This window comes from Periophthalmus magnuspinnatus, chromosome 17, assembly GCF_009829125.3.
Source record: "Periophthalmus magnuspinnatus isolate fPerMag1 chromosome 17, fPerMag1.2.pri, whole genome shotgun sequence".
Classification (NCBI taxonomy): Eukaryota; Metazoa; Chordata; class Actinopteri; order Gobiiformes; family Gobiidae; genus Periophthalmus; species Periophthalmus magnuspinnatus.
The window spans coordinates 14,065,501-14,088,860 of NC_047142.1; the positions used below are offsets into that span (position 1 = coordinate 14,065,501).

Genomic DNA, 23,360 nt, shown 5'->3' on the forward strand with positions numbered 1-23,360 from the left:
TGCAGTCAAAACATAATGATGGGTTTCTCGGACCCTGTCGATCACAGTGACTGCAATCATCTCTAGTGAAACCTGTGTTCTGAAACCACTGAAGCATGACTGACACACTGTTGTGAGCTTCAGTGCCCCAAAGAAAAGAAATACATGAAACATATTCGGTCTCTTCTGCACAGTTCTTTACAGTGTGAAATACTTACTGGTATAGTTCTACATAGGTACTTTATATGTTTTGTTTATATTTAAGTTTCATTCCTGATACCTTTACTTGAACATGTAAAAAATGAAGTTGGTGACTTCTTCCACAACAACCATAGACAGTATATGCAAATGGGCATATATATCCTGCTAGCCACAGTGTTTCAAATAGGAATTGATCATGGGCGCACTTCCAGCTCCATCAACACTGGCTGCAATTCACTTTACATTGGAAAATTGTTGCTCCTCTCTCTGTAACTGCTGCTGTCAGACTTCTCATTTTTAGTCTTAAAATGTTCGTATTAACCCACTCGACATGATCCTGGAATTTTATGTCACTATTTTGTCCATAACTCAAGGTATGAACATCAATAACAGACAAATCAGGTGCCTTCTTTTCCCGAGGTTGCCCTAACTAGCATTAGAAACAGGTTTGATCGACAGCGTTGCTTAGCACCCACTCGATGCTAAACCAGCAGTGAAGGTGGGAAGGGACGTTACCTGCAACAGCCCAGCTCCGTATTGGCTCTTTGGTTGCTATGATTCTCACAGTTGGAATTCTTGAAACTAAACTGTTAGCCTCGAAGAGCTTCATTTGACTGGAGCCGAACGCTATGGGTGACACCACATTCCCTTAGTCCACTTCTTTATACAGTTTATGCACACAACCCAATGCGGGACCAGAAAGCATTTTACATAGACGCACATTAAAGCCATAAGAGCTCTGATTTGACCCCAACATGTTTCCTTCACATCTTTAGAGGAGACACTACAGGTAAAACTATTTTTTTTTATTTTTTTGATCTTTGGTCAGTTTGTTCTCTGAGCATACAAGCTTTCATGTGGAAACAACAAATATGGCCACTCTGCACCAAAAGATGCTTTAATATTCCAATTAATCAACCTGCATCTATCGGTTTAAATGGGATATTGTAACTTCACAGTTCCTTTACTCAAATTGCATTTTAGCACTTATAGTAGCTCCTAGAGCAGTGGTTCTTAACCCGGGTTCGATCGAACCCTAGGGGTTTGGTGAGTCACTCTCAGGGGTTCGGCGGAGGTCAAGACACACACCCGACTCATATGATTGACAGACTGCAAGCATCTTCAGACGTTGGCCCAATTCAACAAATGCACCCTTTGATGTGTCTATCGAAGTACCTGCCCAACTTAAATGAGCCATTTGAACGGCATAAAACGACATAAAAATGAAGAAAAGGAACAGACTTTGCTGTGAAAATGACATGAGAGTGGCACTTGCCAAGGTAAAGCCCTGCATTTCTGAACTGGTCTCTCAAAGGCAACAGCAGAAGTCACTGATTTGCAGTAAATATTTATTATTATTGCAGCCTGATGGAAATTAGGTGATGGGAGTGTGTTAAAATGTTAAAAAATAATAAATAGCATAAATACAATACGTTCATTATTGAAATACATAAGGTTAAAAATGTAAATAATTTCAATGTGGTAGTATTAAAAAAGGTCATGTCTTTGTAAAAAGGTATGTATGTAATTTGTTGTGAGTTCACGCATTGTATTGGTTTTATTCTTTGAACACAGTGATGTTAATGCACGATTCATTTTGTGCACCAGTAAAACATACATGTGTCTTGAATTTGAAAAAAAAAAATACAAAAAAACAAACATATATATATATATATATATATATATATATATATATATATATATATATATATATATATATATATATATATATATATATAATACCATATAATACCATTATTTTCTTATATTTCTGTGAGTAAACTACAGCCAAGGTTTCAACCCTATTCACCTGCAGTGTCTCACCTTTTTAAGAATCATATAGGTTATTTTTGTGAAGCTTATTTGAATATACCTCTACACTACGTTTATTCTAGAGCTAGGCCGATACTGTATATCTGGCCGATATTTGCACTTTTTAGAATATCAGCTATCAGCACAGACCGATATCTTGTTTTGTTTTGGAATACCTTGGTACTTAAAGAATACATATAAATCTGTATTTTAACACTTAAATGCAACAGCACAGAATGTGACTACACAATTCTTTTATAGATTTATGGTAAAAAAAAAAAAGGGTTGTGGGTGACATTGAATTACATCTACACTCCAGAATTTTGGCTCTAAAATCGTCCCTAGATGTTGGCAAAAAATATCATCAGAGCTTATCGGCCATCGCTTGCTCTGGATTCCACACAATCGGTATCAGCATCAGCCATGAAAAATCCCATACGGGTCTATTTCTACTTTATTCCTCAGTAATTGTGGACATTAGACAACCAAATCTCTTTTAACATCTGTGTCCTCATCAGAACAGAGGACATTTAAGCCCGTCTCTATGGAAACGGACAGGTTTTTGTAAGGCCTTCATCACGTGGCATTCAGACTGGATGTAAATATATGTTTATGAACACTGCACAAATCACACCCGTGTTCTAGTGAGCACACAGCTGCAGAGAGGTGTCCTGCTTCAATGCACGCTCTCTAAAGGAACAGAAAAATAGTTGAAGCGGCTGCAAGCAATTTTTTCATGCAATTAAGTCAAATCTGTTCAGCTTGTGCGAAAAAGAATGTACCAAGTGTGGATAGTTAGTACAAATACTCATGTTCTGTATAGTAGATTTTGGTATAAAACTGTATTTGTACTTGTATTTGAGTATACTTCCAGGCCTGTAATTGTAACTAGTATTTAAAATTAGAAATCACTGAGTGTTATACAAGTCCCAGTTGTGCAATCCACACCTGTCTCGCTCCTTTCTATATCGACAAACACACATAACAGCACCGCATCTCCCGCTGTGACAGGCCAGAGCTCAGAGAATATGCAGACTGTGATTTGAAACAACTAAATCAAGTTTTGTTTAAGAAGAAGGAGCCAAAGGCAAAGCTCTCGATTTACCGGTCAATCTATGGTCCTACCTTCACCTATGAGCATGAACTTGAGGTAACGACCAAAGAGACAAGGTCGCAGATGCAAACGGTCAAAATGAGTTTCCTCCACAGTGTGGCTGGGCGCTCTCTTCGAGATAGGATGAGGAGCTCAGTCACACAGTAGGAGCCTTGAGTAGAGCTGTTGCTCCTCCACATCGAGAGGAGCCAGCTGAGGTCGCTCGGGCATCTGTTCAGGATGCCTCCTGGATGGCTCCCTGGGGAGGTGTTTTGGGCACCAGGAGGAAGAGGAGAGACCCAGGACATGGCGGAGGGACTATGTCTCTCTGCTGGACTGGGAACACCTTGGTGTCCCAGCAGAGGAGCTGAAGGAAGTGTCTGGGATGAGGGAAGTCAGGGAGTCCCTGCTTAGACTGCTGCTCCTGCAACCCGGCCCCTGATAAGTGGAAAAATGGATGGATGGAGAAAACATAGAGCAGTGGGTGTATACCAGCAGTAGTGAAAACAGAAGTTGACAATATGGTGTCTTTAAAATAAGCAATTCAAGATATCTCAGACATGTACGAATCACTCCAAATACAACTTTGGGTAAGTAAACGGTGATGTGAAACAACTATCACATGGTTAAAAGCTCTGAAAATTAGATTTTGCAGAATAGACCTGCTTTAAACGCTGCTCCTCCCACCTCCCAGAATACATAGGTCTAAATCTGTCCATAAGCTTGCGCTTGAATCTTTTATTGGGATGAAAGTTTAATGCTGTGATATTAAAGGCTGGTCAGCGGCAGGAGAAGCTTTCATCACCTCCGAGTGAGCGAGGGTCTGCACAAGTGGACACACTGTGGAGAGAGAGGCTGATCAAAGCAGGTTTCCTCATTAAAAATGACACACACAGTACTTTTCATCAGGCAGTTAGCAGGACACACTGTACTGGTCATGTTGGATCGCTCACCTCTGTTGGACACTGAGGTGGCCTGAGGTCTGGTGGAGCTCACAACTGAATTTACATGGGTTGGACTGAAATAACTCCGAAAATACGTATTCACTATATTCAGTATTGTTCTTAAAGGGGGGTATTTTTTTTTTTTTAATCGTTGTTTTTTACTTTTGTACCATGTTATTAAGTTGTTCCTCCATCAAAAACATGCCTGAAGAGGTTTTAGATGTCATCCATGCATGTTTGAGTATTTTAAAAATCTCTCCCAGGCTCACGACAATTCTCCATAAATATGAAAAACTGTATTATTATGTTTTATTTCGAGCAGATTAACGAACACGTTTATCCAGTACACTTACACACATTTAACATACTTTTTCTTATTTAAACTCAAAAAGGAGTGGGAAGAAGAAAACGTATTAGATCCCATCCCTATATTCCATTAAAACATAAATTAAATGCTTTGTTTAAGCTTCTTTTCCAGTTAAACATATACATATACACATAAATTCATTCAATTTGTGACAATAAATGCAGCAAAAGGTCACGGGCAACAATTTAGATGTACAGTAACATGAGGCATTTTTAAATTACAACAGAAATAAACATGCAGCAAAAATGGTAAGAACAAGAATGCCCACAATGGTAAGGAAACAATACGCATAAAGTAAAACCAACAATGATACAGAGGAAGAGGAGTATGACAGCTCTGTACTGCAGCTCTGTACACGCTGCACACCGGTGAGTATCAGTGACTTTACTCCTTCACACACTTGAGCTCATGTGGGGCTCCAGGGTCAGGCTCCTACATAAACAAACCGTGTCCATGTAACACTATTATTTAACATAAAATCAAACCAAATGTCTTGTCACTGCAAAGCGTTTTTAAGATGCTAAAAGTCACAACTGTAAGATCGACTCCTCAGCCTGACCTGGCCTCTCGGCGCGTAATCCCATTCTCACATTCTGCTTGGTTGCCGTGGTTGTGTTTAATTATGAACTGTCAGAATGCGCCTGACTAATGCCCCCCTCTGGCACATGTCCACGCGCATTCATCACACACCTCACAGTAAAAAGAAGAGGAAGGAAAGCAGAGAGCAGAGGAGCGGGAAGGGAAGGAGGAAGCAGGGAGAGAATAAGAGGAAGCAGAGGAAGAGCAGACGAGGAAAAAGCGGGGTGAGGAAGAACAACGTAAGAGCGGAGGAGGTAGAGGAGGTGAGAATGTGGAGGAGGAGAACAAGAACAAGAGAGTCAGGAAGAGGAAGAGGAAGTGAGGAGAATGAACAACAGGAAAAACCTCATTTACTTTACTCATTCTTTCTTTTTTCTCTCTTCCTCCTCTATTTCCTGTTGTTCATTCTCCTCACCTCCTCCTCCACATTCTCACCTTTCCCCTCCTCGTTTCTCGTTTTCTTCTCCTCCTCGGGGCATTTGGGGTGATGAGACGTAGGGCGGGGTGGATGAAAAGAGGAAGAAGAGGAGGAGAAGAAGAGGAGGAGAAGAAGAGGAGGATCACAGGAACGTAGAAGGAGAGGGAAAACCGCTTTACTTCCGTGTCAGCGCTCAGTCTTGCCTAGTCTTGCTCTATTGGAAACTGTTGTTGTGTCCTTGGGCAAGACGCTTCACCCACATTGCTTAGTATGAACGTGGTGCGGGAGTGTCGGAGGTGGTAGGAGGGGCTGATGGTGCAGATTGGCAGCCTCGCTTCTGTCAGTCTACCCCAGGGCAGCTGTGGCTACAATAGTAGTTTACCAACACCGAATGTGGAGTGAATGAATAAAGTATGAAACTGTAAACTAAGTCAAGCATATATTATTAAAGCCGATTCAAACATGAAACAGGTTGCAGTGGTCCAAAGTTATTCCTCACTTAATTTATGTATTCTGAGCATTCTGAGTATTCACCATGATGAGTTTATAAGTGCTTTTCACAACTTTCCAAAGACCAAAGCGGAGTTTGGGTGTCACAATAAAGCTAATAGACCATAAAATTGGATGAGAACAAGGAAGGAGAGGAAGAGGAGATGATGAAGAAGAGAAAAGGATGGGGAAGAGGAAGAAGGAGCACATGGGTTTAGCAGTGAATCACCCGTGACCCATGTGAGGAAGATCATCTCAACCTGGAAATGAATCAGTGTCACTGTGTTCACACTTCAGACAGAGTGTTATGTGATCTTTGTGTAACGTGAACCATTTCCGTGACACGACAAAATTCTTCAGTGTTATAATGTTGTTTAAAGTGGGACTAAACACATAAACTCGACCCACAAGCACATTTCAAATAGAATTGGTAAACTGGGCTGTACCTGGAGGGCTATTGTGAGATGGTTCATATGGGACTAACATGTCGTAGATGTACTTTTGGTGCTAGAGGTGCAGAGACCAGAGCACTGTACGCATGTGTGAAGTACTTCCTGGTTCTGGTCAGGACCCGAGCAGCAGTGTTCTGGATGTACTGCAGCTGTTTTAACACACGTTTGGAGAAGCCGGTGAGCAGGCCGTTACAGTAGTCTAACCTACTGGAGACAAATGCACGGATAAGTTTCTCTAAGTCTGGTTTTGACAGTATACGGGTGATTTAAATAAAAATAAAGTAAAATAGCGTAATATGGAACCTTTAAATGTCACAGTGGTAAATGGTCAAATTTTTATATAGCGCTTTTCCACCTTCAAGGCACTCAAAGCACTTTACATTAAGGCACCACTCACCCACACACACACACACACACATTCATACTCCGGTGTATGCCGTCGATGTAGGTAAGGTGGGTTAAGTGTCTTGTCCAAGGACACAACAACAGCATTCATCTGTGGGAGCTGGAATCACACTGCCAACCTAAACAGCACCTAATGATGTTTTTGTCAAGACCCGCAAGCTTCAATTCAGCGGACAAACGCTGTACGAACTGAGCTGCTGTTGCCATAACTTTTTACTTTTTTCTGGGGATTGGCCATGTGCTTTGTTTGCCTTTCCTGGAATGTTCCACAATATGGCATTACATTTATTTATGATGATACACATACTGGGTCACAGCCAGAATTGCTGTGAAGTGGTTTACAATCAAAAGACATAGAATCTAGATTAACATTACATTACATTCCCCTCACTCATTAATTAAACATCAGACGAAAGACTGGCTGGGATTAGCAGTGATCTTGCTCTTGCTGTGTTTTTTGGGCGCGAGGTGACTGAAGGTACCCAGCTGTGACTGTGTTTGGCCCAGGCCGAGCTCACGTGTGGGGCAGAGGACTTTAGAGCTCCCTGGGGGGTCAGCACTAATCTCCTGATGGAGCCAACAACCGGATTTGGCTTGGTCACACATATGATTTAAGCTAATGAATAAATTAGCCAGAGTACAAATGGTGTTACTTCTTTCATTCATACTTTAAACGTGGGGTCGTTTAAAGTGAGATTTAGCTGATTTGAGCGCAGAGAGTCTATGAAAATGGACATAGCTAACCTGCTAGCTATGTGAGCACTTCAGACTCCATTGCCTCTGGCTCCAATTCACTTTACATTAGAAAACTGTCGCCCCTCTCTCTGTAACTGCTGCTGTCAGGCTTGTCATTTTGGTCTTAAAATGTTCGTATTGACCCGCTCTATCAGGTGATCCAGGTATTTTTAATTTGCTATTATGTCCGTAACTCAAAATATGAACATTGATAACAAATTAGGTGCCTTCATTCCCTGAGGTCACTCCCGGTCGTGTTAGCAACAGGTTTGATTGACAGTGTTGCTAAGTGGCCCTAGCCTTTAGTGGGCCCTAAGCAGAATTTGCCTTGGGGGCCCTCACCACATCAGCAACAACAACCGAGCTCAACTATTGGTGGCACAAATCTCACATCACGTCTTGATACTGCACACAGATCTACAGATTACAGGCTGTATAAATAACACACCACAAAGAAAGATGCGGTCACAAACTTTTGTAGACATCAAGAATTGTAAGTCAGACACAGTAATGGTAACAACATAGGTGGTGCATTATAATGTGGCCCTGTTGGCTAAACTATACTTACATAAAAGCTATAAAATGAGTTATGATATTGATATTTTTACAAAAACAGGTTGTTTAGACTAAACCAGTTTTAACACAAGACCAATAAATATATTTTTTCCTTTTTCTATTTATTTGTGATATGATAAACACTGCCAAGAGCAAGTGAATGAAGTCAGATTAGTATGCATGATTAAATACAATATTGGCTATAACATTGAGTCAAACTGTGTTCATATAACAATTTCTCAGTCACACAACACTTTACGATTGTTTATGATTATTCATTTATTTTGCAGTCATATAAGTATAAAAAGGACACAGTATAAAAAAAAAAAACAGGTGCGGGAAGAGGCAAAAAGCCCTATTGAAGCCTCCACCTTATGAATACATATAATTGAACACTGGTGCATTGCATTGGATATAAAATGATGTTTATGCAACTCAAACAATGTAGTTTCTGATCTGCATCATGAGCCAGATGTGAAAACTGGCTCCACACTTCACAGTCTCTGTATCGTAGGCGAAACTGAGCTTTTGATGTGACAGTTTGGAACATGTAAATTGCAAGTATTGCATCTATGAATCTCTGCATTAGTTTTGATGTAAAATGTGAGATGTTCAGGGATAGGGATTATAGTTATATAATAGTTATATATAGTTTATAAATGGAGTAGTGCATTCAATAAGACTGTCATTAACCTTGGACTTGGCTTTATTGTGCCGGCACTGCTCAGCTCTCCTACAAATGTGAAAGACCGGCCTCCTGTTAGCTCCATCAATGCCCCAGGCTCTCTCGATAATTTAGCCGAGCAATGTAGCACCAAACACAGCACTGACAGGAACGCGGGCCTTACCCTGGATTTAATGTTAAGAGCTACAGAACAGCAGATTTCTCGCTAACTGGCTAACAACAATATACTACACACACACACACACACATACACAAAGGGAAGAAGGATGCGCAGTCAGTCACAAACACAACACCACCCTGAGCTGGGCCTGGGCGGGGCCAAGGGCTACTACACCTGCCGCTAAGTGCTAATAGCATGTTGACATACTGGAGATGGCGGTGGGTGCGGTGGTGATATTGTGAATTAAAACTACAACGTTAATGTAACTTGTCACATTCTTCTCTTGTATTTACTTCTTTTTACATTTCTCCGCATTCGACGGGTAGATCCGTTTGACGACCACGAGCAGTCGGGCACAGTGCTGTTACATTATGCATTTGTTTATTCCGCACTGCTCGTGCTTGCTTACAATCAAGTTGGCCAACCATCGCAAGATCAGGTGCAGCGTCGTTCAACTGGGTGCCAGATTGTCCATACAAATACATCCTGTGCTACGGTGGAGATGTGTCAGCAGCACGCACTGCATCGTACTACATTCAGTGTATATTATGGGGGGTTGCCAGATTGTGGGTGGTTGGAGTTCCTTATATGCAACTTGGCTCCAAATTCGCCCCAATAACTCCATTTGACTGGAGCTGAACGCTGTGAAAAGATACATTGTTGATTTTAACTGTAAAAACTGTTGAGCCCGAAGAAGGATTTGTGTAGCCAAAAATGGTCCAAAGCACAAACTGAAACAGATAAAAAGTAGATGTCAATTATTCATTCAATGTCTTGAATTTAATACTCAAACTGCTCAATATTTGTTTGGGCATAACATCTCATCCGTATTTACATAATCAAAGTGAGACAAAAATCCAATCATTCATAATTTTGATGAATAGACCACAGAAATTCAAAATGGAGTGATGAAAGAAATGCAAATGTTCTTTTAATATGTTCAACACTTTCATCAGTCTACCTCAGGGTGACTGTGGCTATTGAATTAGCTTAGCGTCATCAAGTGTGGGGAGAAAATGGAAAATGCATATGAAGGACTGTGAGTATCTCGTTGAGCACTATCCGACTCCAAGGCATTATTATTATTGTTATCTTAATAATAATACCACATGAACTTGGTCTACCGTATTGTTTGTCTCCATGGATAAACATTTCATAACCTGGATTGTGGTTATTGAACCCTAAAACAGCTTTTTAATAGAAATGGGACAATGGATAGAAAGGATTTGGATTGGATTTGCATTTTTGTGTTTTTATTGTTAAATGGCTGCACAACCTTTTTTATTATTATTAGGCCCGAGCCTGGGACTCCGTCCCGGCGAGGGACTCATTAAAACCGCGTCCGAAACCCAGAAAATGGCAAAAATCAAGTAGTAAACACGCCCCGACATGGCAGTGAGTGGTGTCAAAAATTAGAACTCGACGAGCTCTAATTGTCACAAAAGACCCCGAGAAAAAATAACGAAAGATGACTCGGTAGCGCCACCTCAAACTTTGATTTTCATGGGGCCAATGGGAGCCCGACTCGGAAAAAAGTCGACGTAAAAATCCGAAACTCACATCAAAAAATAGTACATGTCGGGACATGACAAAAATGATATTATGGCCCCGCCCTAAAATGTACAGGACGTCGGCCATATTGGATCAAACCCGAGAACGACAAAAGTGCACACCCTCACATTCAGGACATTTTCTCGCCCAGTTTTCATCACAAACACTTCAAATTTGGCCAAATCCCTCTAAACACATGTGTGATTAAAGATTAACAATTACATTTTGATTATGACTTTGGGTGTGGTCAGGGTGAATTTTCAACAAAATCGCAATTTTTGCAATATTTCAATAAAATATTTCTCTTTCACACATTTTTTGTTGGGAAAACGCTAATACAGCGTTTATGCACATTTGTGAGCTGAACGCAATGGTATGCAAATCAAGGCACTCTCTCACAAAATGGCTCTCTAGCGCCCTCTTCAAATTTCATTTTCAAAAATTCGTAGAAGACAAGTGATTTGTCGTGGACGTGTGAAAAAATTCACAGGGGCCTTATTTGTGATGGGGCATAATGTGAAAAAGTCACATGACTGTAGCTGTTATGGTTTAGGAGAAAAATAATGGGTGGAAAATGCGTTTCCATTCTTCTTCTTCTTCTTCTTCTTCTTCTTCTTCTTCTTCTTATTTTGGTCGTGACTTTGAAGTCACTTTTGACCCCCTGAACGTTAACGAAAAGTCAATTTTATTGGACCCAAAATTCAAGATTGGTGAAAAATTAATTATTTTGATGTTCAAAAAAATTAATGTATCAAAATGACTCAATAGTGCCACCTCAAAATTTGAAATACATTGCGGCAATGAGAGACCTTTTTCATCGTAGACAAATGAAATTTGTTACAAACATAGAAGATGTGAAGACAAGTAAAAAATTATATTATGACCCCACCCTAAACCCTACAGGAAGTCGGCCATTGTGGGCGGAACCCCATTTTTTCAAAATTGTACCTCTCACATTTGGATTTTTTGCGCCTCAGATTTTCATTCAAAAAATTTGCAAATTGGTGAAAATGAACTAGACCCATGTGGGATTATAGGGAACTGTCTTGGATTTTTCTACATCATAAAATATGGGTGTGGCCAGCCTGCAAAGAAAAAAGCAATATTTTGAAGTGTTAAAGTGAGCATAACTCACACATGCAGTGTCCTATTTCCCGGCATATACATTTTGTTTAAAATCTTTATCTACATGAAATCATATACAATTTACATATGTCAGAATTTTTTTTTACTCCACAGCGCCCCCTTGAACTTTTGAATCGGTCCAAAAAAATTAATTTGACGTAAACATTTGAAATTGGGCATGGACATTTGGCTTGGCAACCTGAACAAAAAAGTCAATAAGAACATACCTCTAATTTCAAAGGTGTTGCCATGGCAATGTCTGACATTTCTCATTGAAATACATGGGTTTTGGTTAACTGGGATGAAAAATATTTACTGTGTCATAGACCATTAAAATTTGGTACACATATTCCTCTCATCATACTGAATAAAAAAGCCAATGAAGACATACCTCTATTTCCAACCGTTCAGGCGTGACAATGTCATAAATGCTCTCATTGGAATGAATGGAGTAGTATTACTCAGTCGCTGATTTTGGGGGGAGGGGCGATGTAAGCAGGAACGAAAGGCAGGATCTCCGCGGTGGCGTGTACCCCGCGGTCGCAAGGGGTGGCGAGGGCCTTTATCACTGCTTGCAGTTTTAATTATTATTATTATTATTATGTGTATGACCTGGAGTTATTTTGGAGAAGTGGGTGGAGATAGGGGGCAGGTGAAAACTGACATTTTTCTAATCACTCAAGCCCCAGATGCAAAACAATACAAATTTACAATACAGTTTTAGTAAAATGAGTATTCCAATCTGTCATATACACTTTAAAACTACCCACCTCTGAGTGTAATTACTTTATACTGGGACAATCAAAAAGTACTTTACACACCTCATCCATCACAAGGCCTGTCTACTTTTGCCTTTTGGCCCAGGCTGAACTCACGTGTGGGGGTTTGGACTTGAGCGTGCCCTGGAGGGGGGGTCATCCAAGCTTGATTATCATCGGAGGGGGCCAATCACGTGAGGGGATTCCAGGCACATGACCGGGCAGATCCGAGAGCGCAGTGTTTTTTCTTCCAAGGGGCAGACAAGAGGCTTAGGAGTAGTGTGAGGAGAGGTCAGCCCATTACCTTGAAATCAGGATTAATCGCGGCTTTGGAAGACACGCTAATGCTACGAGGTAATGCTATAAGCTAATACATGTACAAAGTCAAATGCTAGTAATGCTTTAGTGCAGTAAAGATTGAGTTCTATGTATCTGAAATGCTAACGTCACCGACAAGATGAATTCTCACTGCTTTTCATTGTTTTCAGAGAACGTCATTCTAGATTAAAATGTAGTACTCAATTCCGATCAGTCTGGGGTGAACTAAAATGCGGAGCAATACAGGAATACTCAAACATGCATGAATCACTCAAACTCCAACTCTGAGTAATTTAACGACGAGAGAACAAAAAAGCTCATAAAAATAATATATTTTACATAATAGGTCCCCTTTAAGGTTCCGTAGCATGCATAATTCAGGCTTGTTAAACTATTTTTGGACACTAGACCATTGTTCGTGCATCTTTTATAACTTAAGTGGAATCCTGGGATGTAGCTGACATTACAATAGTGGAGATGGGTGGCCGGTATGTTGTATTTAGTCAGATTTTTGAGGTAACATTGGGCCTATTCACTAATAATATGCTGCGTTTTAGATACATAGTGTGAACCAGTATTTTTTCAGTCTGAAATGGAGACAACTGACTAATAATAGAATATGTTACATCTTTAAACCTGTTAAGTTCAGCGTTTTCTTAAAGCAGACATATTGTGCATGTATCTGCTATAGTTATAGACTATGACACTCGTGGATCATTACGTTATAATTGGGACATTTTAAAACACAATATTGATCCAACAGAGCCTAAAAAAAGAAACAAGTCCATTGAATTCCAGGTTAGAAAACGACAGTGCCCAATGACAGGTGACATCGCTGTAAACACCATCGCAATAATTAGCTACGCAGCAGTCGGCATCTCCTATGGATAGGTGCGGACAGCTGTGCTACATCCCCTACTTAAACTAGATCCCCTACTTACTAGCATTTCTGGCAAATCCCACGTTTATCACCAATTTAAAAAAATTAAATTGGACAGCAACGTAAGTACCTAACAGAAGGCGTGTACCAGCGGTGGTGAAAACATGGGTAGATCAGAGCATAAAGATTGCTCAAACATACATGAATCACTCTAAATACAACTTCAAGCAGGTAAATGAGAAAGTAAACAACTATAACATGGTTAAAAGTTCTGAAAAGTCAATTTAGCAAAACAGACCAGCTTTAAAGAATATCCTGTGGGTGTTACATTTTTATTTACACCCATTAATTCAAAATATGAATTATGAAAATGTATGAACTTGTTAGCTGGAAAAATAAACATATTTTCTTGCTGTTAAAATTCTGGCAAATTTCTAACAGGAATAAACAGAACAAATAAAAGACACAAAACACAGATTCCACATAATCTGCCTGGAATAATAAAGCTTTTGTTGGAAATCAAGAGTCTAATTATGCCTGACCAAAGGTATGCTCTGTTCTCAGTCCACACACCATTTCTATACACTTTTGGCAGTAGGAGATATTCTTGGACCTGCCCTTAAAGGTTAAACAACTATACAATTAAAGTGGACTCATATTTCATATTTAAAGACCCTGTAAGAGCTTTAGAACGATCTTGAGCTGTATCAGAACAAGTATAAAACCAAATAATCCAATATACACCCATGGACCACTATGGAACCTACCTAGGTGACTGAGGGATTACACAGATATAAGGCCACATGGGAATATAAAATAAAGTACTACGATATGAAATATTTGAGTCAATACCAATACCTGATCTTTGGCCTGCTGCTGGTCCTGATAATTCCGTAGCAAGGCCAACAATTTTTTCTTAAGTTGAAGTAAAGCCATTTAATGCACTTCTATGTCCATTGTTCCAAGGTTCTATATTACACAAAATTGACTCTTATGAGATTTAAGATTTAAGTTACAATGCTGATACCTCATCAAAACATACCTAGAGTCGTGTGTTGTTTCATAATCCTGCATTATTAGTTTGTTTACATCGCCAAAGCTCAAAACACTCTGTTCCACCGAATGATGACATGAATAGTCTTTTTGGTTTGAGAGAAGAACTCAGCCTGAATATGCAAGATTTATGTGTGTTAAACAAACATGTGAATGAAACAAAACACAACTCCAGGTATGTTTTTTGATGAGGAAACAACATTATAACACAGATTAACCAAGAATATCAGAAACAAATGACTCGATATATGCTGATACTGATACTGGATCCGATGTATCGCCGATCCCTAATTCAAACTCCACACTAATAGTCTATTTGGGACTCTAACGTCGGACCCTGTTGCTATGAAGTTGTAGGTCTAGACGTGTCAAACTCAAGGCCCACGGGTCAAATTTGGCCCTCCACATCATTTTATGTGGCCATCGACAGGGTAAATTAAAAGGTATGATGGTCTTAAACTGTAATTTTATCAGGAGATACGCAGCTACACAGCCATGTTTTTACATCTAGGCAAATGCATATGTAATATTTGTAACTTGAATAAGCAATAAATACAGAAACAGTTAATTAACAAGTTTAAAAGCTAGTTATATTTATTTTACATGTGGTCCTTTGAAGGCAGCCATTTTGCTGACGTGGCCCTCAGTGAAAATGTGTTTGACACCTCTGCTCTAGACTTTCCACATATAGTGATTGCATGAGCCTTATTTAACTTTTCCATGCCTAGTTCTGTGCATTCTAACTCTAGGTCCTGGTGCTGCAGTTGCATCAGGCTCTGTCAGCACACGGCTCCTTCGTGTGACAGGACATATGCTGCAGAGGACCTCCATGTGAAAGTGGAACAATGCACATCAGCTCACAGTGTCCAGTCCCATACAACTACAGGACAGAGGCAGTATTTCATCATCTCATGTTTTTAAATGACTTTACGGTACATGTGTGCAATGTAGTGTATTGTAACTTATGAATCTATGGATTTTTTTATATGGGTGAGGTTAGGGTTTTGATATACACAACTACTTTTTAACACTTAAAGGGCCCATATTATAATGTTGTTTCCTCATCAAAAACATACGTGGAGTTGTGTTTTGTTTCATCCATACATTTAACACAGAAATCCTGCATATTTAGGCTATTTTCTCTCAAATGGAAAACACTGTGTTCCACCTTGTGATGTCATGTGGTAATACAGGAAGTGCTCCACTGTGTTTTTAAACTTCACACAATTAATTGGATGATTTCAGCTCTGGAATTGTTCATCGCTACTAATCAAATGGTAAAAGGAAGCTGGTAACTTAACAACTTCCGTGTCATGACATCACAAAATGGAAGCTTTGCATGTTGAGCTGGAGATGTAGACAGACTAATAATAAAGTGTCACTCAAACATGTGTGAATGAAACAAAACACAACTCCAGGTGTGTTTTTAATGAGGTAACAACATTACAGCTTGTCTTACAGCTCACAAGAGTTAACGTTTTGCAGTATAGGACCTTTAAGAATTGAATTTCACATTTAAAAAAACTTAAAAATAGACTACTAAGAAGGCAATTCTTATCCAGTCGCCCTTGTTGTTACAGCTGCACCTTCAACCGGTACAAACTCACACACGACATATAAAGGCAGAACCGGTGCGGCGTCTTGCCTTTCAGTCATGCAGACTTTTTTAGATTAAGATTTCTCTTTCAAGCCCACACATTCAACAGATTTAACCGAGAGCGGAGTAAATTTGAGCAGTGGGCTTGTACCTCTGGGGCCACCATAGTTCCTCAGACAGCGAGAGGAGTTTGACAGGTGTCAGGTTGTCCTTCACCTGTCAGTGTCACCTGTGGGAATGTGTGCAACCAGCAATCTGCAAAAGAGCTATTTTTACATTCTCCTGCATTAGAAAGCTCTGAGGGTCCTGATCATGTGTGCACTGTGTCACTGTTGTAATGGAGGGTAAGCACCTGCTTGTCTCCATGGAGATGTTTGTGCTTGTGCAACAGATGTTTGACAGTGTGGCATTAATCTATCACCATGACGAGAAACAGGTGGATCAGCCAGTTGTTGACTTAGTTCAGAAGTCATAAAGGGAGCGTTCAGACTTGTGCACAAACCACATAAACATTGGGACTAAACAGAGGCTTGATCTGGAAGTAAACTTGGACTAAACCAGGACTAAACCAGGACTAAACCGGGACTAAACCAGGACTAAACCAGGACTACTTATTATCTATCGGGTTTATTAGCAGTTAAACTTTGCGTTTTCACAATAGACCTTTATATATATGCACATAGCTAACCCACTATCTGCCTCATTCCAAATAGGAAGTGAGCATAGGAGCAATTCGGCCTCATCTCACTTTCTATTGAAAAATCTTTGTCCTTCTCTCTGTTACTGATGCATGATCCTGGTATTTTTTATTTCATTATGTTGTCTGTACATCAACATATAACCATTAATAATAAAGCAATCAGCTGTCGTCTTTCCACAAGGTCACTTTTGCTAGTATTTGATTAACATTTCATGCCTCTTTGTTAAGCACCCACCCCTCGCCAAGCAACCTCGCTCCTGACTGGCTCTTGGGTTCCAGTTTAGCCGCTGTAACTACTAGTCTCATTTGAGTTCATGTGGCTGGAGACGAATGCTATGGGTGGCAACAATCTACGCTTTTGACAAACATTGGGCTCATGTTTTAAATTACTAACGTGTTCGTGTATACCGCCATAGTGAGTAACAAATGTTTGTGAGTGTGTGTCAGATGCATTTCACGCAATTACGGTTCTAACTCAAACTGGGAAATCACAAGCCCCTGCTCTCAATCTGAAATTAAAACGTCAGATCTAAAAAAAAAATGTTGTGAACGCAGTCTATGGGACAAAATGTACTTTTCCACTTGGATGGCTAACATACAGTAGTATTAGTAATATAGTCATGTGCTCCTGGTGGGTTTCATTCATCATGTGCATTTGACCTTTTCACAGAGCTGCCCATAGCTCACTCTAGGTCTGTGTGTGGACTGCTAAGACTGACCACTTCTGACCATCATCCATCATAAAAACATATAGGACAGAGAGATGGGACAGGTGCAGGGGGCGGAGGAGGGCACTACCATGGTTCATACATATTTACTACTTTAAAGGTCCTATATTACACACACTCATCCAAAACATACCTGGAGTTATCTTCTATTAGTCTGTACATCTCCAAAGCTTAAAAATGTACAATTGCATACTATGAGGTCATGCCAAACTATAATTTAAAGAGTCCTCCCTCCCTTTGCTCTCCACGCTAAGTCACTCCCCCTTCAGAGCACTATCACAACACAATCAGAGTGCATCTATTGAAATTACTGCACATCTCTTCAGGTTTGGCATGTTGCTCTGTACATGTTTTTGTATATTTATGGAGAATTGTCGTGTGGGTAAATGGATGATGTATGCTTGTGGGTGGAGCATTGTACAGAATCTTGCAGCTAGGGTTTGAATATGGCCCAGTAGAGATCGCTGAAATACTCAAAACATGCATGGATAACATCTAAAACCTCTTCAGGCATGTTTGTGATGAGAGAACATCATTATAACATGGTAGAAAACCCATAAGCATTAAATAGTAACAAATTAATGATGACATGTTATATTATAAGTTATTCTGGACTGTTTTATTATGGGCAGAACACACTTATGGTCTTAGGATGAATAGGATCCTTCTTCCAATATAACTTAAATAAATCTCTGTATATAAGTTTGTATGATTGAACACATAAAAAATGACAAAATAATGCCAAAAAGTTAAAACTTGCCCTGTACATGTATCTGTTTCTCTGGGAATTTCAATGTTGCAACACCAAAGTACACGGACAACAGAAGAATAAAAGGTATCAAAAATTGACTCGATAAATAATGGATATAGTGGAAAAAAATAACGAAAATGCATTTCAGTAAGAACACACAGGCTCTTTGTCTGCCTCATAATACTATGTACTTATACAGTAAGTAGTACACTCAACCACAATATAAGTACTGCCTCTCTCTGTAGTACAAGCTAATGGGAGTTAAAGTACACGTGCTTTTATGAATAATGAAATACTCTAAGGAAAAGATTCACAGAGACTATGAAACTGCAGCGTAGAGAAGAGACATCCTCATGTCCCCTGTACATGTCCAAACCGTGGGGACATGTTTGCTGAAGTATACATTATAAAATAAATTATAGAGAAGTTGTGAGTTAATGTTAGCATGTGTTGTAGATGTAACCTTAAATGACATCAGGGAAATCTTGCTATTACTTTGTTTGAGTGCAAATTACGTTATGTATTTATCTATGTACATCTATATTTAAAGGACCTAAAATTGACTCAAGAGCTGTAAGCCATGTTAGATTTACCATTTCTTCATCAAAGACATATCCAGGGTTACATCCCCAAAGTTCAAAATGCTCTGTTCCACCTTGTGATGTCATGAAGTGGTAGTTTTCAAGTTAACAAATACCTTTTACCTTTTGTTCAGTAGAGATGGAAAATTCCAGAGCTATTCCAGAGCTAGTGAAGGTGTATGGAGTGTAAAAACACAGTGGAGCACTTCTTGTATTGCCACATGACATCACAAGGTGGAACCGAGTGTTTCCTGTTTGAGCGAAGAACTCAGCCTGAATATGCAGGGTTTGTGTGTTAAACATGTGTGAATGAAACAAAACACAACTCTGGGTATGTTTTTGATTAGGAAACAATATTATAACATTGATAAGAAATACCAAAATATGGGACCTTTAAGACTTTTTAATTGAAAATCGTGCTTAATTTTTTTCCAGGTAACAGTTATGGGCTTCCCTCAAAGTAAGTCCTACTGCTGCTGGAAGAAAAATTATACACTTAAAATAAAAACTAGAAAATATATGATTTGTAGTGTAAGGAATACAATTACGTTAAAGCCCGACATGTAACTTCGACTGAAATAAAAGCATTTTTTTATACATTTATTTTTCATTTTGGTTGTGTTTATTGCACTGAAAAACATGTGTTCTTGCTCTGAGCGGGTTTTCATCTCCACAAACCACAAAGACTGCAGAAGAGTCTAATACGGCCTTTTTCCATGGAGATGTTGCTCTTTGGCTAGAACATTCCACAGCACATAAAAGCGTATCTTCAGAGAATGTTTTCGAAATGTGGTTCTAACTTTCTATTTCCATTCACTCATGCAGGTGACGTGCCAGTTACATACTGCACCTACTCTGCAAAATCGACTTTTTTGAGCTTTTGACCATTTTAGCTGTTTTCCCTTCTCATTTACTCACTCAGACATTGTATTTACCGTGATTCGGGCGTGTTTGAGTAATCTTTATGCTCCTGTATTCTGTACTTACTTCGTTCTCCAATTTTATTTTTAAAATTGGTGATGCATATAGAATTCCGCAGTGTCGCAGAGCCATTTTGGCACAAATTGAAAAGCTGCGTGCTACTGTGATCTGCATCCATAGGAGGGGCAGGCAGCATGTGGTGCTGTGCTGTGATGATGTTTGCAGTTACTGGGCAGGTGGGAATTGGCTCCTAGTACCTCTTTCTTTTTTCTTTCTTTCTTTTTTTTTTTTTGTAAGTCGTTTTATATCAATATTGCGATTTAAAATGTACAAAATAACGCAATGATCATGTTATAGATTATAACTATACAGCAGACACAAGAACAATGTGTCTTCTTTAACGATGTTTTAGCAAAATGAGTATCCATATCCTGTCCTATATTATGCTAAATTGACTCTTGTGAGCTTTAAGCCATGTTAGAAAGTTGTTACCTCATCAAAAACAGGCCTGGAGTTGTGTTTTTTTTATTTTTTTATTCACACATGTTTGAGTAATTCTGCATCTTCAAAGCTCTGTTCCACTTTCTGATGTCATGAAGCAGCAGTTTTCAAGTTAACGGCTCCTTTTAGCTTCAGTTTAGTACAGATTGGTAATTCGAGAACTGAAACCATCCAAACAGTTCTAGTGAAGGTGTATGAAGTTTAAAACACAGTGGAGCAATTCCCGTGTTCCCACATGACATGACAAGGTTGAACCAGTTGTTTCTGTTTGCGAGACATCCACAGGTATGTTTTAGAAGAAGAAAATACATAACATAGATTAGAAAATACCGTAAAATGGGTTCTTCAATCTGAGTAATCATCATCATTAATATTCCAGTGGCCGCTTCACACAAGCTGAAACCTGCAGGTATGTTCACTCTTCATAATGACCCTGGTATTTCCAGAGTGCCCTGAACGCACCGCTGGGCTGCTCTGCTCTTTGGATATCCAGTCTGTAGATCAAGGTAGTGCTGTTCAGAGGGTTCAGTGTAAACATGTTCAATACTGAGGGAATGAACAGTGATTTCTGTAGCTCCCAGATCACACTGCTAATTGTTTTATTTTTATTTTTTTTTTTTTATCTTATTGATTAGAGTGGTACTTTGATTATTTTTCAGTAGATAATTCACTACATAAATAAAATCTTCAAAAAGACTATATTTGTTCAGATTGCAAAATCACTGTTTGTCGTAACGCTGGTGCAGGTGGGACCAAAAATTGCAGAACTCGGGGCAAATTTACAGTGTTTATTTACAGTTTGTGAAATGTCAGACAAGTACAGGTTAGACCTGCGAGGGGCGAGGTGACGGGTGCGAGCCAGAGTCCGGGAATGCGTCGTGGAGAGGAGGGGCAGGAACAGGGAGTAACCAGAACCGGAGCGGGAGACAGGAACAGAGACGGAGCCAGGGGCAACAGAGGCAGGGAGGGGGAACCAGAGCGGGAAGCGGGGTGCAAGCTGGGGTCCAGGACAAGTCAAGGTGGGCACGATGCCCCATTTATGTCCTAATTTGGTGTTTTGTTTCAACATAATTATCCAATCAAAAAGTAAAATGAGCCTCACATGAGTCTCTCATTTGGGTTGTCAGTTTCAATGAAACTGAAATCTAGTTGATTTAAATCTAAAAGGACTTTCTCTCTGAATGGTCACTACGTAAACCCCAGCACCCGCAGCCAATCATGAGTCAGTGCTAGTGCAGCCTCTGCAGCTCAGTGAGGGAATTCTGGAGGTTCTGAGCTTCACATGAGGCTCATCCATATATTGAAAATGAGAAAAACTTGCATGTGTCTTTGTCTGCAGGTTAAGGCACTGGCAATCTATTTTCAGTTCTACAGTTGTGATTGTAGAACCTTTTTTAAATTCATTGCACAATACACTGAATGGTACATCGATTGAAAAAGTCACCTCATATCTTGGCCTCATCTTGGGTTTTGGCTTGATGAAAATGTACTCTTTAAAATGCATGTCTCGGAATTATGCAACAGTTTAAGATTAAAAAAGAAAAAAGAAAGAAAAATGTTTTATTACAGAAATAAATGTTGTATACTGTTTACTTATACTGTGTGCATATATACTGTGTACTGTGTACATATGTAAAGCTGGTTTATATGGCTGTATATGAGTCACATTGATCAGACCTTGTTACGCACGTTACTCCTCTGATGGTTATGGATAACACCTCTCCACACTGTGCACATCTGTATGAAGATGGATCAGTCAGTGCTCGTGCACAGATTTAGTGCCCTGTGCAGACGCCTGTGGTGTGATTCATAACCTTGTGATGATATAAGCTCAGTGTTCTCATAAGACTGTACTTCACAAAAGTAATAAACAGCTGAGGACAAATGATGTCTCAATTAAAGGACAGGTTGAACAGGGCATTTTGAGCTTTCGAGATGCAGGGAGACTAATATTTGAATTTGTATTTATTTATTTTTCTATATTAATATTATTTCTTTGTAATTCAGTCACATTGCTCTGTAATGTAATTTTCACTTTCAGATAGTATTAGTTTTGTTTCTTTGTATTTCATGTTTGCGGTAAAACTATTATTGTAACACTGCAATTTTATTTAAAAAGGGGTAATATGCAAAATACATTTTTGGCAGTATGATTCTGTGCAATGCTCCACAAGCCTACGTCGCCCATGCTCCCACATGACAATTCTCCATAAATATACAAACACATGATACAAAACTGTACACAGCAACTTAACAAACCGACATGTAGTACTTTCATTAGCAGGATACTGGCTGACTGTGTTGTGATAGCGCTCTGAAGGGGGAGTGACTTAGTGCAAGAGAGGAGAGACTCAAATGCATGAAAAACGAAAGTGAAAATGGTAAAACCTGTCAATACGTTGTTTTCGGTGACTATAACATTTTTAAAACAATAAAAGGTTACGCTGTCATCTAAATAAGTTATGTCTTAATGCCTGATAGAAGTCAAATACTCCCTCTTTAATAATAAAACAATATAATGCACTTTAGGTAAAACCATGTCCTATGTGTTTGTGTGTTGTAGCTGCATTCGGACATGGACCACGGGGAGAATGCAGTGAAGTACACACTTTCAGGAGAGGGGGCGGGGTCTGTCTTCACCATCGACCAATTGACCGGAGACATCCACGCTCTGGTGGGGCTGGACAGGTACGACACACACAGCTGCAATCTTTAGCATTTGCAAATATTAATGGTTTGCAGTGCAGTCCTAAGTTATTCCTCACTTACCGTATGTATTCTTAGCATCTTAATTCTTCATGGCAAGTTTATAAACTCTTTTCACAGCTTTTCATAGCGGAGTCTTGCCATAACGGTAAAGCTAACAACAACTAGCATGCTAACGTGTGCTTCCTGATTAGCAGACAATAAAATACGTTTTAATTAGATGCAGACAGTAAGCAGCTGACTTACTTTGACAATATGGGGCACTGTACTGGGGTAAAAAACATTTTGCTCAAATACATATGGGAAAAATTATGTA

General features: G+C 39.5%; 1 protein-coding gene across 1 annotated transcript in view; it reads left to right on the forward strand.

Moving 5' to 3' along the window:
• Positions 1 to 23,360, forward strand: part of LOC117384735 (cadherin-12-like) — a 69,823-nt gene that overhangs the window by 2,053 nt on the left and 44,410 nt on the right. Inside the window, exon 2 of the mRNA XM_055228242.1 lies at positions 22,902 to 23,026. Coding sequence (XP_055084217.1) covers positions 22,902 to 23,026 — 125 coding nt within the window. The remainder of the gene's footprint in view (positions 1 to 22,901; positions 23,027 to 23,360) is intronic.